The 19,772-nt window shown below is 39.5% G+C and overlaps 1 protein-coding gene across 1 annotated transcript; it reads right to left on the bottom strand.

Annotated features, from left to right (window-relative positions):
* Positions 1–5: 5 nt before the first annotated feature.
* Positions 6–19,437, bottom strand: snrnp200 (small nuclear ribonucleoprotein 200 (U5)). The gene is given in 46 exon segments (XM_058784498.1): positions 6–369; positions 479–571; positions 1,157–1,238; positions 1,366–1,526; positions 1,621–1,797; positions 2,883–3,026; positions 3,131–3,252; positions 3,516–3,680; positions 3,876–4,065; positions 4,157–4,265; positions 4,363–4,471; positions 4,802–4,953; positions 5,051–5,229; positions 5,340–5,531; positions 5,639–5,866; positions 5,975–6,135; positions 6,224–6,394; positions 6,559–6,748; positions 6,949–7,103; positions 7,209–7,327; positions 7,423–7,529; positions 7,651–7,734; positions 7,826–7,906; positions 8,001–8,153; positions 8,365–8,562; positions 8,976–9,164; positions 9,253–9,384; positions 9,478–9,588; positions 10,179–10,328; positions 10,438–10,561; positions 10,682–10,875; positions 10,958–11,128; positions 11,280–11,435; positions 11,612–11,749; positions 14,246–14,419; positions 14,510–14,587; positions 14,692–14,828; positions 14,942–15,041; positions 15,128–15,280; positions 15,633–15,728; positions 15,816–15,871; positions 15,954–16,146; positions 18,359–18,530; positions 18,630–18,727; positions 18,729–18,794; positions 19,103–19,437. Coding segments are annotated over 46 exon segments (6,405 nt in total). The 5' UTR covers positions 19,148–19,437; the 3' UTR covers positions 6–219.
* Positions 19,438–19,772: the final 335 nt, after the last annotated feature.

The raw sequence follows: 19,772 nt of genomic DNA, 5'->3' as shown, positions 1-19,772 counted from the left end.
CGTTTCTTTATTTAATGCAGTTATTCTTAGACTTTAAATGACCTCAATGATTTCTTCTGATGATCTTTTAATAAAAGTGCAAAACAAAATCTCCAATGTACATGTTTCTTTATTTAAATCACAATTAATTAAACAGTCACAATATTCCTCAAACATATATATAAAAAAAAAACTGTGTTCATAACGACAGTACAACCGTCCACTAGGACTAATCTGGGATTAGTCACTGTCACTTTCTCCCTCACTGTCTGCTTCCTTAACGTCCATGCTGAACTTGTATTCCTGGTCGCAGCCCATGTAGGCATCGCTCATGAAGTACAGTGTGTAGTTGTGCACACCAACAACAGGTGCCACAAAGTCAAGTTTGACCTGAGGGATGAAAACAGAGCCCATGTCATTAACAGTTCTCACAAGACTCTTTTTTAATACTACACAGGAATTACGCAACTACTGCTTTGGGCATCAAAGCAGGACTGACCTTGGCCTTCTGTTGAAGAGTTAGTCTCTTGATTGAGATGAGACTGTTTGATTTGGGGTCTCCAATAACAACCCACCAGCCTTCTTCACGTTTCTGCACAAAACAAACAAAATGTCATGAAGTAATGCTGCATTTCTATAAAATAAACATCTCTGAAACAGTTGATCTTGTAAGATTGGGGTCATTAAGTTTTTTTTTATACAGAAATTAACTTTAGCAAAGACGGATTAAATTGAGTCATAATAAAGACTGATTATTTTTTAATACTTCTATTTCAAATAAATGCTGTTCTTTTGAACTTTCTATTCATCAAAGAATCCTGACAAAAATGAATCACATTTTCCACAATAATATTAAACAGCACAACTGTTGTACATCAATAAGTGTGTGTTGAGCAGCAAATCAGCATATTAGAATGATTTCTGAAGGATCATGTGACACGAGTAATAGCTGCTGAAAATTCATACGTTTTAAAATATATTTAAACAGAAAATATTTAAAGTTGCTGTAATATTTCATGATAGTTTTTTTTTTTTTTTTTTAAACTGTATTTTAGATCAAATACATGCAGCCTGGGTGAGCATGAGAATTTTTTTATTTATTTAATTTTACAAATCTTTACCGACCCAAAACATTTAAATGTTGTTGTAAATATAGGGTTTGTCAATAGACACTCACCTGAGGGAACAGAGGAGCAATGACAGGACCTGTAACTTCCTCTTCTCGCTCCAACTGCACTTGGACGACAACTGGATTTCCACTGTGAGCACAAAATCATCAATTAATAACTTCAGCAAAGTGATTAATGGTATAAAAAATTACTGTGCACCCACACAAAGTTACACATTTTCAACTGAAGCCTTTTGCATTCTGAGTTCAGTTTGTACCTCTTGATGTTGTCTCTTTCAGCCACTTCGTATGACAACTCGATGTTGGGATAGCGGTTACAGAATCGTGCCACATCCGCCATTTGTACATCTGTAAGCTGCAGAAGACCAGTGCGGTCCTCGTCTTCCATCTCCATGATGTCGAAGATGCTCTCCACACCCTATACATGTCAACACAACAGACATAAGACAGACAGCCAAAAGATGACGTTCAGCATTTAGATGATCCTCAACCCATTCAGACCCAGTTCTCACCTTGTCCGTGCAGCGCTTAATGTGTTCAGAAGTGAAGTGGGGTAGCTGTTTGAGGTACGAGTCTTTGGACCACATGGCTTGTGTGACCATCTGAGCCAGCTCCATAGCAGCCAGCGCCGGACTCAACCAACCGTTACTGGAAAGCACATCCACACACGCCTGGATCAGCCGCACAGCCTGAAAACATAGGCAAGAGAAGAGAAGAAAGATTGAGGAAACATTTCATTTGAAAATTAAGATTATTATTAAAGAAAATGAAAGAAAGATAAGCAAAAGCTGTTATGTAGTCATTTGATTAAATCTTTTCATTTATACACATCAAAAGCGTAAGCTTTTTTTAAAAATGTTTTTTTTAAAGAGTCTCGTGCTCACAAATGTTTTTCAACAACATATAATAATATTTGACAGGTGATGCATGAAATAAATTTAAATATTTTAACTAAAAACTAAAATCTATACATTCAAAAATATAAATACAGTGGTGGCCAAAATTATTAGAACACTTGACATATTTAAGAGGTTTCAGTTGTTTTTGTTGAATTGACCATTACAATACCTATAAAACAAACTGTTGCAGAACTATCTGCGATGGAAGGAATCTGCTAGATCAGTGCTTCCCAAACCTGTCCTGGAGGACCCCTAGCCCTGCACATTTTGTATGTCTCCGTTATCAGACACAATTCATGTCTTGCAGTCTCTACTAATGAGCTAATGATTTGAATCAGGTGTGTTAGATAAGGGAGACATACAAAATGTGCAGGGCTAGGGGTCCTCCAGGACAGGTTTGGGAAGCACTGTGCTAGAATATTGAAAATGATGGACTGGCCCCCTCAAAGTCCAGACCTCAACCCCATCGAGCAAATATGGGGCGAGTTGGAAAATAAACTGGACAGATCTATTGTACATTCAAAGGAAAGCCTTTGGCTTGAGCTGCAGAAGGTATGGGATAACATTAGTGTTGAAGTTCTCAGGAAATATACTGACACTGTACCAGAGAGATGTGCTGCTGTAATTGCTGCAAAAGGTGGACATACTAAATATTAAAGTTAAAAGTGAAAAAAAAAAAAACCCATCATGTTTTGGAGGCAAAAAAGGTCAATATTTTCAGATCTGTCAGGTGTTCTAACAATTTTGGCTACCACTGTACATACAAAAATGACACCTTTAATTCCGAATTAAAATTTATATGCACTGGGGCTACTAAAAATCCTTTTTGTTGAGCTGCAAAAGAGGTTCACTATGTGCTCAGTGTTTTCCCTCACCTTGCTGAGGATCTCCTCAGTATCTGACTGGAGCTCAGCGCTCAGCTGCATGCGGGACAGATGAGCCTGGAGCAGCAGGTTGGTCTTCACGTGCGGGTCGTTGAACTTGGGGTTGTTCAGTTTGTGAGGAACTTTCTGAGCCAGCTGAAAAAGTCCAAGAGTTGTTAAACAGAGAGCTCTGATGCAGTCTGTTTGTTCAAGAGATCATATTATACCAAGTCAAAAAAGGAAAGTGCGCTTTTACTTACCTGCCGCAGCAGGGTGTCTTCATGGTGCCTGATGGGAATGTTTTTATACTCCGCAGCATTGGAGATGATCTCGATGAGGCCACGGACCTTTGTCTTGGCGTTCAGGGACATACTAAACAGCTCTGGAGAGACAACACAGACAACAGTTGCATCAAATGAGACAGATGTGCCAAGACAATCAAGAAGCACGTTTGATGCTTAGTGATTGTGTTTGAAGTTAGTATGAAATGGTAATTTACTAATGGACAGAACTAAGTGTCCACCCTACATCCTTTTTCGATAATCCATTACACTCGGATGTATGTCACAATAAAGGAGAAAAGATCTGTCGCTACTCGTTTCATCGTGACTTCAATAAAGTGTGTTAAACAAAGAGAGTCCTCACCAATGGTGGTGTAGTTTATATAGTAATAGGCTGCAATCATGCCCAGATTCAGAGGTGCCACATCCATCTCATCCTCGATGCTGATGCACTTGGACTGCTCCAGATCTTGCAAGGTGTTTTCCACCACCTCAGACAGATGATCTGACAGGTGGCGATGAGACATACCTGTAAAACAAAGAGATTTTAGTCTCTGATGCATTAAATAAATGCTACAATTGCACGGTTGCTTGACTATTTTCACATGCATTCCTGTTGCAACAAATTGTACATTTTGTAGAATAAAGTCTAGATTTTGAATGTCGAGCCATTTGTCCTGCTGTAGTGAAAATTGTGGGTATTTGAAGGATTGTGGTCCCTCACCCTGCAGATTGTAGTAGTTGGGGTTTTGGGTCATGCGGCGATACAGGAACGTCCATGTCATGTAGTCTACAGCATCCTGTTTGTTCTCCACTGTCTTGGTGACAATCTCAGCATTGAAATGGTCGTGAAGACAGTGGTCCAGGTGAGACTCCACAGGCAGAGGCTCGTAGAGGAACTTCTTGAAGAAGTCCTAAAGAACAAAGATGTTCAAAGTTATGAAGAGGGAACCAACAATGGTGATATTAAGTTAAAGAAAATGTGTAGATTAGAGTAAGGCTTACCTTTTTTGACCCTTGACACATGATGACACAGCGACCCTCGTCGTCCTGAAGAGGACGGTTAGCCTTTCCAACCATCTGGAGGACATCATAGATTGGGTAGTCCACATATCTAATTGGAGAAAGACATTGAGCAATACACACGCAAAGAGTAAATACTGGTGATGACATTAATCATTTGAGCCCACTAAGGATGGCAAAATACTTACGCATGGATTTTTCCATTGTAGTACTGCGTGTCCATGACAATCACCAGGTGGGCAGAAATATTGGTGCCCCAGCAGAGAGAGCGAGATGCCACCATCACCTGAATGGCACCTGGCATGAGAGAGCAGATCGGGGCAACACTTTTTAATATTTTTATAGGTTTAAAGGGGGGCGTGATTTTTATCAACATTCATTATATATTTTTTTCAATATATAATTCATGTCACTATATGAAATTAAGAACACACAATCTGAGAATTACCAGTATTAACTCCACTGATTTAAATTCCTTTAAACTTGTAAATCATGACTGCTCAAAACCAGCCCAAATTTATGAAACCCATATATTCATTTTCTAACAAAACAACATCAGTATTAATCTGGAAGGTTTTCAAACAAATTATACTCATTTTACAAAACATTAGGTTTTATGTGTCTTGCCAGAGGTGAAGAGATGCTCCACAATCCTGCGCTCTGTAGGTGAAAGGCCCTCGTGAAGGTACCCCACCCCATTAGAGAGGGTCTCCTTCAGTGTAACATCAGAGAGATTCTCCATGAATGGAACCAGGTCCTTCTCAGTTGAGTGCAGGAACCTGCAGGAATAAAAATAAGGATAGCGGTCAGATGCCTCATGCCACTCAGTATAAAAAGCTAGTGTCTAATATATGTGATACAGATCTTTCCAAGCACCTTTGTGGGACCACGTCTGCAGCACAGAAGGTGAGGATATCAATAGCAGTGAGACGAGTCTGGCGTCTTGATGGCACAAACACCAGCACTGGCTTGGATGGGGAATGTTTCATTATGGCATGATACACTGGTTTAGCCATGGACAGCAGACGAGTCTGTGTGTGACTCACGTTGAAGCCCTGAGGAGGGGGAAAAGCAGAGAGGAGGATTAAACAAAACGTCACCAAATGTAACAAGGTCAGGATTGTGCCTAAACATGAAATTAAGTTACAGAGAGCTTCAGACCAACCTGGATGTGAAGCTCAAGAGGAACCGGCCTGACATTGGGGTGGAAGTTGAAGGTGGCCGTAGTGCTGCAGCCAAGCCAGTGGGCCACATCTTTAGCATTGGACAGAGAAGAGCTGAGGGCCACGATACGGATGGGCCGCTCGATCTGAGAGGAGATGTACCTCATCCTGGAGCAAATCACCTCCAACACAGGCTACAAGAGACAGAAAATTTGAAATAAACCAAAACAAATGATCTCTGGTGATTTAACAGCTCATTATTATCGTTTAGAAACCGGAATAAAAAAAAAAAAACACTTACTCCATTGTCACCTCCAATGAGATGAATCTCGTCTACAACGAAGAGACTAACGTTCTGCACGTTCTTCCTCTGTTTCCAGCGGCGGGACAGGATGTCCCACTTGTCCGGGGTGCTGACGATGATGTCACCTTTACCCAGCAGCTTGAGGTCAGTGCTCGTCTCACCGGTGAGCAGGACAACCTTCTTATTCAAAGTCTCCTGGAACTTCTGGTGCCAGTCAATAAAGACCTGCACAAAAAAAATGATGTCTCGATCATGACATTTAACTAATTTCACAGAATTTCTTAAAGTTTGCATTAAGACATTTTCAATAAAGGCAGATATTTATGGACATACCTGTTCAGCCAGAGCCTCCATGGGTGTGATGTAGACACAGCGGCCCTCTGAGTTGTGTAAGAGCATCCTAAGAATGGCAAACTCGGCACATATGGTCTTCCCGCTGCCGGTGGGGGCGCCAACAAAGACATTATCATCGCTGTTGTACACTGCATTGAACACTGAGGAAAACAAGAATAGTTTAATTTAAAGTCAAATTAAAGTCTCAGTCCAATATATAGTGTGCTAATGGTCCATAAAGGCAGGTACCTTGGGTCTGGATTGGGTTGAAAAAAGGAAAGTTCTGGTAGAGGCTCTCAAAGGCTGCGTTTCTCAGAGCGGACACGGGCAATGGCTGCAGGTCCAGCAGCTCAGTTGGGGGGGGATATTTCTCAGGCAGGATCAGATGACGGAATGAAACGGGCAGTTGCGTCTCACATGCTTGAAAAAGAGAGAGAAAAAAAATCTTCAGACTTCTCCAATACCTCTAATGCTTCATTATCCTTACAGATTTTGGTCACTACATCAACGCCATATTGAATTAGTATTTTACATATTCAATATGATTTAGTAATACATCCTGCAGTATTAAGTTGTAAACTTACACAGCCAACGGTCTGAAGCTATGCGAATGAAGTACTGTGGTGGCAGCGGCTCAAACACGGGCACAAAGAAAGTCACAAGATGCTCATCCTGAGCATACTTGGCCTTCAGGAGGAAGTACTCATGATGAAGAACGACCTCACTGTCCACATCCTCCACTAAGATCCAGAAGGCCTCAGATGAGCCGTGTATCTAAAAGCAGTAGACATTTAGTTGCTAGTTCAATGTCAAAATTTGTAAGTGAAAAAAATTGCTCGTTTTTTTTAAAAATGTTGTGTAAAATAATCCTAAAATGTTAAATGTTCATATTAATTTATTTGTAATTATTTATTCTTGTAATAATAAAATCATTATTATTATTAGTCATTTACTGATCTTTTTTTAAGACTGACCTTGTCATCCCACTGGAAATCTGGTGTGATGGTGAGCTCCACTTTCAGAGTGGAGCGTGTGATGGGCTGCAGATGAACTGCCAGGTCCAGCTTTGGGAACTGATGGACATACTTATGAATGGTCTTCCCCATTTTTGGCATGCGGATCAACTCACCTGAAAGAGTGATCATGAGACAATTACATAAAATGCCACTTTTATAGACACTGGCACATAAAGACAATACTTGACTAGCTCAATATATTCATATCCACTATTCACCAATTTCATTGTGGTTCAGATCATAGAGGCGCTCGAAGGGAAAGTTCTTCTTCTCAATCTTTTTTATGACCTCCTCTGGAAGCTTGCGGAACTGACGCAAAGGAGACATCGACTGCCACCTTGAAGGAAAAAAGCCAACAGCATGAACATCACATTGGATAATAAATAATACATTGTACAAGTGGCAAAACCCAGCAGCATCATGACAGCTTACATCCTTTTGTCGATCATCTTGCAAAGATTCAAAGTCTTGTCGGTGAGTTGGGCCCAGCCTCTGCTCAGGACAATCTCAAAGATGGCCCTCATCAGTCTGCCAGCGCTCTGTAGAATCAAACAGAAAATGAATATGGAAAATCTATGCATATTCTCTGATTTTGAAGAGATTCAATTGAAGGTTGTTCAATTAGGCCTTTACATAATAAGACAGGATCATGTCACTAACCTGCGTCACATAGACCATGTCAGCCATGAGAGCAAAGCCCTCCAGTTTGAGCTGAGAGATATATGCTTGCAGCAGCACATTAATCTGAGAAACAGATATAACACTCAATTTAAGAGAGACAATCAGTCTAAGACTGCATATCTGTATTTGACATTTTACTCTAAAATTAATTTACCTTTGCACTGGGTTCTTCAATGCTTTCCTTCACTGGAATAGGGACTCTTTCAAGCAGTTTCTGAAGCTCCAGTTTTTCTTCCTGTCAATCAGAACATTACAACTATGTTGATTAGATCCTGACGGTAGAGTTTTGTTCCAATGTTTAAGCTGGTTTAATTAGATAAGGCACATACCTCTCTGACGGTGATGTTTCTGAACTCAGAGGAGAGCGAGAACACCCTGAAGAGCTCGATCTCACTCAGTGTAGGCTTCAGCAGCTGGTTGTAAGTCATTATGGACTCATGGGTGATGTAGAAATGACTGGCAATGCGGCCCAGGTCTGTCACCTACAACAGAACAAATTAAATTTCATTTAAACAACATCTGTTGCTGTCATTTAAAAGTTAATCGATGTGTTCAGGCAGCCGTGCTGAAATCCATTACGCTGGGTTGGGTATCTCATGCTGGAACAGTCTCAGAATTGATTGTGCATATAAATAATCTAGACATTCCCAGAGCTGCTTAGAAAAGTAGGTTAATATGACAAACGGTGTGTACCTGAAAGCTGCCAGATCTCTTGTCATATTTGACCAAGTTGTTCTTCTCCAAGACAGAGGCTGCTGTGTGCACTAGGTCCATCCTGCGTCGCTCCAGCAGGGGGTCAATGCTGCGGTCGTCATGGGAGACGCCATATAGAGTGGGGTTCCGCAACATCCGAACATAAAGGTATGTGTAACCAAGCCAATTTACAGCATCCTGAAAACAGTAACAAACAGAGCTGCTTACAGAGGAATACTAATAATAGGCATGTGCAATACTGCATATTTACAATGTAATAAAAATATTTTTCAATATGCTTAAATGACAATATAAAAGCTACTTTTTCAATTTGTAATACTATATGACGTGTAAAACTATATATTTTTAAATGTATATAAAATACTAATATAAAAGCATTTTGTAATTTTGAAAAAATTCAAATCTTTATAACATTTAATATTAATTTCACAATGTATTAATATATTTTGTATTTTAGAAACATGTCCCTCACATCATTGTGTTTTTTTAACCTAAACTTGCAAAAGTTCATAATGGTTCATCAATAAAAATAAAGCTAAAAATATAAAAAAATAAAAATAGCTGATTAATGAACTACATTTAAACCTCACCTTGGCATTCTGCACATTGCCCAACACTACCTCTGCATTGAGCATGTCGGGCAGTTTGGCCACCATCTGGCTCTCGATGGGCAGCTGCTGATTGAGCAGGGACAGGTAATACTGCAGCTCTCCATGGGAAGTGATCAGAATACCCTCTCCCTTAGAGTCATACTGCGGCCTGCCAGCACGACCCAGCATCTGCGTCACAAAGGTTGAGTGGGAGTCAAGTCGTTACTTGTGGTCCACTTAACTCGCAGTACAAAATATGTGTGGAAATACTACTCACCTGTAGGATATCCAGGGCTCCCAGCTCTGTCCACCTGCCTTTCTCTGGGCTGTACACCTGTGTGCCTTTGATGATGACAGTGTGCGCTGGCAAGTTCACACCCCAGGCCAGAGTAGCTGTTGACACCAATACCTACAAAACACACATTCCCGGTTCAAGGCTCTCCGTTTCAGAAGAAGAAATAATCAAAAAATTTCTTGACATTGCCGATTGTTACAAACTAACCTGAATGTGACGGTCAGCAAACAGATCCTCTACCAGCGTTCTGTCCACTCTGGTCATTCCAGCATGATGAATAGCAAAACCATATGGCAATAGATCCTTCAGTTCCAGGTTCTGTCAACAAAGAAAACAAATGGTCAACAAAATCAGTACACAATAAATGTGTGTCCAGACCATGAAGCTGGGAACTTTTAACAGTAATAATTTCAGAGAAAAAAAATAAAAATAAAAAACAAAATAAAATTGGTGAAATGTTGTACAATCACAGCTCGAACAATGGTGTGAGTTTGGGTTGGGATGTTTTTCAAACAATAGCAGACAAGGGGAATTTTGAAACTGGCTTGAAATTATTTCTGTAATTAATTTATTATTAATTGTTTAATAAAATAATTTATTACTTGTTATTTATTATAAATTATAGTTATTATAATTTATTTTTGCAATCATAAAATCACCACAATTTATACATTTATATTACAAGTTATAAATTATTTATGCAATTATAATTAATTTAGACTATAATAGTTTATTGTCATATTCTGTTTAGTAAGACGACACAAGCCAAAATGTAAAAAAAAAAAAAAATATGTATGCATATTTCTTTGTCGACTGAAATTTTCAGATTCTATGTAGGTCTTGTTTCAAGAGTGCATCAGTTTGAGGTTGTATCTGATGTACAGCACTTTTGTATTAGTTGAGCTAACCTTGCACTGCTCTGCTTCAGTCCTCAGGACCTCAGTGGAGGCTGAACCCTCTCTCAGGAACAACCCCAGCGTGTCCTTCTCCAAACACATATCCCTGATCGCACGTGCCGTCTTTCCGGTCTCTTTTCTCGAGTGCACAAACACCAACACCTAGGAAAAAGGAAAATAAATGATCAAGAAACAGAAGGGTACCTGAACAAATGGTAGGACACATTTGATAACAAAAAGCTATTTAGTTAGTTATTGTGTTCGGCTTCACCTGATTCTTTCCAGCATGTTCCATTATCTTCTCATACACAATCTCATTCATAATCTGGAAGCGCTTGATAGCCTTCTTCTCTGTAATTCCTACATAGGTTTGTTCCAGAGGCACGGGCCGGAAACTAAAAAAAAAGAAAAAAGGAAAACATCCAACATACATATTTTATTATGCCAAAAACTTATTCAGTGTTATCCACATACCGTTGCTGAAGACTATTTCACCACAACAGTCTATTTCTCACCTGTTGTCAAAATAGAAGAGTCCCTTGGATGGATCCACACGAAGGCAGGTTGCCACATCATCATAGTTGGGCAGTGTGGCACTCAGGCCGATGAGCCTCACGTCTTCCTGTGTCAGCTCCACATTGCGGATGGTTCGAGCAATCAGAGACTCCAGAACGGGGCCACGGTCATCATGCAGCAAGTGGATCTCATCCTATATGACAGAACATGTTAAACTGGAAAAACATGAAAGAAAAACTTTTAAAAAGGGAATCCGAGTCTTCTAGATTACTTACAATAATGATAAGGCGCACAAGCTGTGTATATGTGCGGTCTCCTCCTTTCCGGGTGATGATGTCCCATTTCTCTGGGGTGCACACGATAATCTGGGTGGCGTTTATTTCCTCTTTACACAGCTGATGGTCTCCGGTCAGCTCAGAAACAGTGATGCCATAACTAGCCAAGCGCTGCAGACAGAGGAACAAATGTTTTAGAGACAATACTTTCACAATTTTAAACAAGTATAAATATGTAAATATTCAATGTAATTTATAGCTACTTATTTGACGGACACTAAATTTACAGGAAATGATGGGGGAAAGCATAATGCAGTCTTACCTTGCCAAAGCTGCCCACCATCTCCTGTACTAGTGAGCGCATGGGAGCAATGTAGATGATTTTAAAATCGTCAACATTGATGGTGCCATCCATGTTGATATGCTTTCCGATCTCTCTGAGCATTGCCATAAGAGCAACATTGGTTTTGCCAGCACCCTACAGGTCAAAGAAAAAGATGGAAAACAAAAGCCTGAGTCTCCTTTAGGGTAAAAATCTTAACGCTAATTCAAGTTAAGGTCTATGGCGCATCATATTTGTCATATTGTGATTTTAATGGAGATGTTCATTTTAAGCCAGCGCCTGGACAGTTCCGCCTTTAGCGGTAGACTAACCGTCGGAGCGCAAACCAGCAGGTTTTCATCTGTCTCCATTGTGGTTTTGAAGAGTTTACTCTGTATGCGATTCAAGGTTTTGAATCCTTCGAATCCAGCTTGGGCATATTTGGGCAGCTTCTCGATAGGCACCAATGTCTGAGAGAGAAAATGAGGGAATCCTTGTGAGACACTTGTGAAATTACATAGATGCAATAAACCAATAATTCATTATACATTGCTATTTACACTAGTGTTCAAAAGTTTGGGATCAGTGAAAAAAAAAAAAATATTTTGAAAGAAATTAACACTTATGGCGCTTTTCCACTGCGTGATACGATTCGGCACGGCTCAGTTCGGCTCGGTTTGTGTTTCCACTGTAGTGTAGTACCGCTTTAGAGTGGATGGGATTATTCACGTGTCGTTATAGTTGCGCCGCCTCTACTGCTGTGACTCCTGAAAAACGTTTTAATTCCGCTCCATCACGCTCTCTCTGGATCCGCCCCTCGGCTATCAACGAGAGGACAGTCTGTACTTCCTCAACAGACAACGAAACAGCCATTTTTTGGTTGTTAAAAGAAAGGTAAGCACATTCAAAACTAGGGCTGCAACTAACGATTATTTTAATAATCGATTAATCTGTCGATTATTTTTTCGATTAATCGATGAATCGGATTTAAAAAAAAGAAAAAGAAAAGCATTCATTTCCAACCCTTTATTCAAAAACAGAACTAAAATCTTTAGAAAGTGCACAAACATGTTGCTCCTTGAACATCCCTGAGCTGTTATAATAATAATAAAATAAAATAAAAATGGACTAACACAAAAAACATACACATGTATGCTTTACATCTGCCAAATATATAGACTTTTTGGGCGCAAAAATTAAATAATTTAACAACACTGCGTCGTTAGCGTTGGTATTGTATCAGACACCTGCACTTAACATTATATGAAAATCAAGCTCAAATGGAGTTAACAATGTTTTTGACCAGAGAATGACGGAGATGGAGTGTTTTGTTTGTCATTAGAACGGCTGTAACTGTTATCTGAAGCAGCAAGTGTATTATGCTTTCATCAACTTTACAGGTTATATAACTTTGATTGTAGCTATATGGGCGCTTAGTTTTTCTTGTTGTTTAATACACTTGGCCAAAATCTCAAATTAAGCGCTTATGCACATAATGCACAGGATATTTAAAACGTATATAGACAGAAATAACTAATTCTTCTCCACTCTTCAAACACACAAAAACATTATCCTTTACTGACATAGTGTTTGAGTAAAGAAAACGCTGTACTATTCAAACACCAATTATTTATTCACCCTTGCATTGCGAAAAAGCAGAGATCTCATCTTCTCCAGGCTGTGCGCGCGTCAATCTGAACGGAGGCGGGGTGAAGTTACGAGGTCTCGCTGAGAGCTCGATGATCCAATGGCGTTACGAAGTTTTACTGACAAGTTATTTTAATGCTTATCATTGGTTTACTATTTTTAAAACTCTCTGATTTAAAATAATAAAAACGAATTATAAGCGACTCGAGTTTGGATAATTTTTCACAGCACCTGACTGGGCTAGAGTATGGCAACTGCATACTCTGCCATACGCAAACGCCGCCCCTGCTCCCACACCTCGGATGACTTGGGTCGCACGGATTTCTCTGCCTCCGCCATGTATCTTTCCTCTACCTCCGCTCCTTTTTTTATTTATTTATGAGGCGCCAAACTCTGCTAGCATCCGTGCGCGAGAGAGACCGAGTGTGTTCACTCCGCTCCACGCTCAACTAAAGTTATTATTATTTTTTTTAATAATCAAACGTCTCCGCGTCGCGCGACACAACGAATCGATTATGAAATTCGTTGCCAACGCTTTTAGTAATCGATTTTTATCGATTTAATCGATTCGTTGTTGCAGCCCTATTCAAAACAGTCAAGTTCGATCCTTCGCTGGTTGTGCTGATTTAAATCTAGCGGGTCTGTTGTGTATCGTTCCGCAAGCAGTGACGATTTTCTCCAGCCAATCAGTGACCAGCAGAGTTTACACGTCATGTTTTGGTAATGGTACGGTTCGCTTGGAACCTCGGCCGAGATGGTACTAAAAAAAGTATAAGGTACTGTACCCAGTGGAAAACCCCCCAAAAGTGAGCCGTACCTAACCGTACCATGCACTGGAAGAGCGCCATTATTCAGCAAGTATGCATTAAATTGATCAAAAGTGACATATTATATATAAAATATTCAAATAAATGCTGTTCTTTCTATTCAAAGAATCCTGAAAAATGAATTACGGTTTCCACAAAATACTAAACAGTACAACTGTTTTAACATTGATAAGAACTGTTTCTTGAGCAGCAAATCAGCATATTAGAATGATTTCTGAAGGATCATGTGACATTCACAACTGCAGTCATGGCTGTTGAAAATTCAGCTTTGCCATCACAAGAATAAATTACTTAAAAAAAAGAAAATGGTTAACTGTTTTAACTGCAAGCAAGAGATTTCTATCAAAAACACTAAAAAATCTTACCGATCACAAACTTTTGTACAGCTGTGTATTCATGTGTGGTAATTTTATGTAATAACCAAACAGCCAGAAATAAATAAATAATGTATCCCCACTTGAAGAAAATGCATCACAAAATAGAAGAAAATACCTCCTCATCACCAAAGGGTTTGGGTTTGAGAGCGGGCACATGGACCTCCTCGTAACCCTTCCTCTGTTTGCGGAAGGAACCGTCAGGCAGCTGACAACGCTTGTTGGCCATGAAGTGACTGCCCTGAGAGAAGGCCAGGTCTTCCAGATCTAGTAGTTGCCTCGAGGTCACAGCCTAGAGACAAAGAACACAGCAAAAATATAAGACGAAAAAAAAGTGCTTGAAGGAGTGGAGTAGATGTAGCTTTAAAAAAATGTAATTTACCTCTCCATGATCAATGTCCATAGACTCCAGATCATCCACACGAGACTTTCTTACTCTTTCCCTGCGAGATCGCTCCTCCTGCAAAGAAACAAAAGATCATAAAATTACAAATGGTTGACCTTCTTTGAACAGCTCAAACTCTCTCAACTAAAACAACTACATAAGGAGGAGGACGTTCTGACCCTGATGATGTCCTCTTTCTCAGTCTCCTGCAGCTGGTAAAGAACTTTGGAAAGATCCTGATCAGCTTCCATTTTATTCATGATTTTCTCCTTCTCAGCCTCACTTTGGGCACTGGCTAACATGGTGCAGTACAGGACTGGATATGACAAGAAGAAAAGAACAAGGCTTTTTAAAATCTTGTAACCCTTTGTATTGTTCATACTTCCAATATTGGAAACCATCTCAGAAATCACAGTCCTATCTACTTACTCATTCGCCTGTGCTGGCGGAGGACCTTAATGAAGTCAAATGTGTTGAAGCCCAAAAGCAGCACCAACTGGTTCTCACACTCTCGGTCATCACTGGCAGTCTAACCAAAGACAGGAATGAATCAGCCACACAGGAAGACATACACATACAAATCTCTCAGTCTCCAAAAACATGAGAAACCCCTACCTTAAGGATTTCCAAGACCTCATCTGCTTTCTTCTGAGATACGATGGCATCATTGTAGAAGCGGCTGAGCTGACGCTGAAGCCAGAAGGCATCAATGTCTCGGGGGTGAAGATCCTTCTTTTTGGTCATCATTACATCACCTGTGTTTCCCAGCTAAAGAGACAAGAACATGTTAGGCTGGATTTTTGTCAATGGTTCTCTACCATTTTCAACTCCAAATCCCCCCTTTGTTGAAGACAATATTCTAAGACCCTCTTACGTAAGCTAACATGTACCCATTGCACTTCAGCTGTAATAAACTCAAAATATGGTAACAGATTCATGTTGTACATTTTAAGTAAAAGTAAATTAAATTAAATACCAAGTTAAAATAAATTAACTATAAATAATTTAAAAAATAATTGAGGCTACCCTGGAATTTTGGCCCTAATAGGTCCCAGACTCCTGGTTGAGAGCCAGTGCTCTATGACCAGGTGTGCAGAAACATGTGGGACATGTGACTTACATTAGCAGTCAGGGTGCTGCTCTCATCTGCCTCCTCTCCCTCGCTGTCATCAGAGCCTTCATCCCGAACCTCTCCATACTGGTCTTCGTCGCCCTCCTACAGATTATCAAATACATGCTGGTGTCACCTCAAGAACTAAAAAAACACAATCAGAGCACCAACAACCAGCATGCAGAAGCTCACCTCCTCATCAGACTCAAACTGCACATTGACTCCATAGGTTTCATCAATGTTATCATCTGCAAAAGAGAAGAGAGGTGTGACCTAGCTGAACATCACGATGAGAAGAGATTGGACTCAGATTGGACCTAAATTATTTACCCATATTTTGAAGCTCTTTGTCTCCACCATAGTCAGAGATCTTCTTGCCCAGGTTGACCAGGACGTGGTAGCGTGTGTCATCAGTAGGCCCCAGCAACTGCTCCACCTCCCTCCTTCTCTCTTTGTCTCTCATCTTGTCATTCTTCAGCACAGCCAACACCTCGTCTGCAGCTCCACAAAGGATATCCCTTGGCTTAAAGGAGAGAAAAAGAGCTGCAATTTATGATGTGATACTTTAACCTAATTTAATCCACTGTTTACATGCCTATAAACATCACCCCACATTTATCAGACAATGAATTGTTCTTTAAAGGGGTGGTTGATTGCAATTTCACTTTTTTAATGTTAGCGCTGAAAGTTCAATGCAAACGGAGATATGCAAACAGTCTTTTAAAATTCTGGCAGTTTAATGCCTACAAAAACGGCTTGTAGGGACTACCACGAGTTACTTCCCGGGTTCGTTACGTCACAAACCCAGATAAACCCCGCCTCCGGGAACATGCAACGAAGGGGGCGACGCCATGCTGCACTGCTTTAGAGAAGAGGAAGAGAAAACTAGGGGTGCACATAAAAATCTATTCATATATGAATCGCGATTCTGTCTTCAATCGATTCTAATGGATTCACAAGTTTCAAAATCAATGTTCTAAAACAGCCGTTCTTAATACTGTTCCTTGCGTCCCCTGCTCTGCACACACTCTGCATCTCTCTCTCTCTCTCTCGCTCTCATTCAGATCATCAGCAGATCCAACAATGAACTGTTCCACTTATACACTTATTTTCACATAACTATGAGAAGCGTTATACATGGACGCGCGTGCGGTTGCCGTACAGCCGTAGCTTTAATCAGAATAAAACCATATATTAAAAGCTAACAGAAGCAGTAGCATTTATAAATAGCAGCATATCTAAAAATATGAGACAACAACAAACAAAAAACATACCATTAAGAGCCGTGCTTGCACAGTTTCTGCGCGATCCTCTTCACTAAAATATCTTCTGGGTCTCAATCGGGCTCAAATTGATAAGCAATGTAGATGACACCATTGTTTACAATACAACTGGAGCACATGCCACCAAGGTAAGGGGCGGGACATTTACATGTGTACTAGAGACAGTTTAGCCAATCACAACACACTGGGCCAGCTGACCAATCTGAGCCCATCGCATATTTCTGAGGAAGGGGCTTCATAAAAGCAGGAAATGATCAGCGCGTTTATCAGAGAAGGGACAGAGCAGTGTGGAATAAAGGTAAATTATGTGGAAAATAATGCGTTTTTACACCCAGTATTAAGAAAATCGTTAAAAAAAAATACAGTTCAAAAGTTGAGTCTGTAAGATTTTCTAATGTTTTTAAAATAACTTGCGCTCAGCAATGCTCATTTATTTGATCAAAAATACAGTAGTACTGTAAAATATTACAATTTAAAATAACTTTTAAAAAGCAATTTATTCCTGTGATGCAGAGCTGAATTTTAAGCAGCCATTCCTCTAGTCTTCAGAGTCACATAATTCTTGAGAAATCAATCTAATTTGTTTCTTTGGTACTAAAATAAACCTTCCTTATTATTATCAATGTCAAAAACAGCTGTGCTGATGAACATTTTGTGGAAAGTGATAGTTTAATGATTAATTGATGAATAGAAAGTTAAAAAAAAACTGCATTTATTTAAAAATTCTTTTGTAACATTCTAAATAGTTTAACGGTCACATCAATTAATGTGTCAATGAAATTTAAAAAAAAAAAACGTAGTGATATCAAACTTATGAACAACAGTTTAAATAACTATAATTTAGTAACACTTTTAAATATAATCTTAACAAATCTAGCAAAATGTCTCAATATTTCTAATAGAATAACCATTTTTCATATTGTATATTATAATGAGTTATTGTAATGAAAATTTTTGTCCCGCTTTATATTAGGTGGCCTTAACTACTATGTACTTACATTTAAATTAATAATTTGGTACAATGCACTTATTGTGTACATACATGTTTTTACATTGTACTTATATTTTTAAAAATACCTATATGTAATTACATTTATAATTACACTGTTGACCCATCACTTACACCTTAACCCACCCTTAAACCTACCTATACCACCAAACCTGTCCCTAACCTTACCCATATCCCACCTCAATAGCAGCAAAAAAGTGTTTTGCAATACAATATGAACAAAATAAGCACATTGTACTTATTTTTTGATGCAAGTATAGAGTAGTTAAGGCCACCTAATATAAAGTGTGACCATAATTTAAATTTTTGGTGCATCATTTTAATTTATTTCTAGACAAAATAATGTAGACTTTTTATATTGACAGAATATTTTTATTGGTTATCACCCCTATCATGAAAACGGTGATTCTCTAGTAAAGAGTAAACAGGTGCAGTGATCTTACCTGATCTCCAAGGGCTGCCTGAATGAAGCTGAGGAGAATTTCATATGTTTCTCTTGTCTCTTTGGTCTTGGGCTTGTATACGATGCCCACCATCTCATCAATCCCCTCTGACAGCAGTGTGAAGCCCTTCATCTTGTTTATGTCATGTCTGTCTTCGTCTCTCTTTCTTCTCCTGCATCATACAATGAAAAAAAAAATGTTTAAACGATTCAAAGACCATGACACAACGAATGAATGCAAGTAAACAATATGCTTTTCTGATCAGACTCACTTTGCTCTCCTCTCCTCCAGCATCTGAGGTTTGGTTCTCTGACTCCTGTCTCCCATTTTTGTTCCCTCCAGTTTGCCAACCAGAGACAGCACCTCTCCAGGTGGGCTCATCTCTGCGGGTGCGGTCGATCAGAGATCTGTCCGCTTGCAACACCAAGTTGGAGTTCTGTGGAGAAAACACAAACACTCACGGTCGGTTCAACGGCTGTCTCTCAAATCCCAATGAACTGCCTACCTAGACGGCATTTGTAAACATCACAAGGCCGATCGTGCTTTATGCGCTTACATTCTGCTAAAAGACTACTAAAAAAATGCTATCTAGTTAGGCAGCTCGGTAGATTTTTAAAACACAGCCAGTGTGTACAAGCACGCGCACACCAAAACACACCGCTTCAGCGGGCTAAATAAGATTTAGCTTCATAACATAACAAATTCGTTAAATAAAGGATATTACAAATCTTATAAGACACTTACCGCTTTGTATTCATACTGCAAACTACGTGCAGTAACATCCGCCATGACTTCTTATGACTGTAAAGGCGCTCAAAATGAAAATCTTCTTTATCAACCAGCACAGCCGGTGCTAGCGGTGAGACAGACGGCTAAATAAACTACGCAGCACTCATCTATGTTCCTAGTTATGCAAAAACTAGCTTAGTGTGCACGAATTACGTGCACACCACAATAATAACACACTTTGAAAAGTTAACTCTCTTTTCTTTATCTCCGAAAAGCCACCACACGTCTGAAACACGCACGACGGCTTCAAAACGCAGTTTGATGTTATTTCCGCTTCCGGGTTCGCAGGCTCCTCAGTGCAGTGCGTGAAAAAATCTGCCTCCTCTGGATAGGAATAGAATGGCATTTATTTGAGACGCTTAGAATTGTTTGTAACGGATTTTGTTGAAAAGGCAACATTATAAGCCTGTCTGAGGTAATAAAAACGTGAAACATCTTGGAAGGCACATTTCCACAGATCCCCCCACAACTGACCAGAGCATGGAGCAAATTTGTATTAAAGAATGGAAAAAATAAGCATTTTTGTAAATGATCACCGCTACAGAAATTGTTTAATATACTTTATTAAGGGATGTGTTAAGCATAAGATATGTATATATATAAATATCTATGGTGTTAAGTATAT

This window comes from Onychostoma macrolepis, chromosome 08 (assembly GCF_012432095.1).
Source record: "Onychostoma macrolepis isolate SWU-2019 chromosome 08, ASM1243209v1, whole genome shotgun sequence".
Taxonomy (NCBI): domain Eukaryota; kingdom Metazoa; phylum Chordata; class Actinopteri; order Cypriniformes; family Cyprinidae; genus Onychostoma; species Onychostoma macrolepis.
Note: the sequence above shows the minus strand (reverse complement) of the source record. Positions and strands in the feature narration are given on the sequence as shown.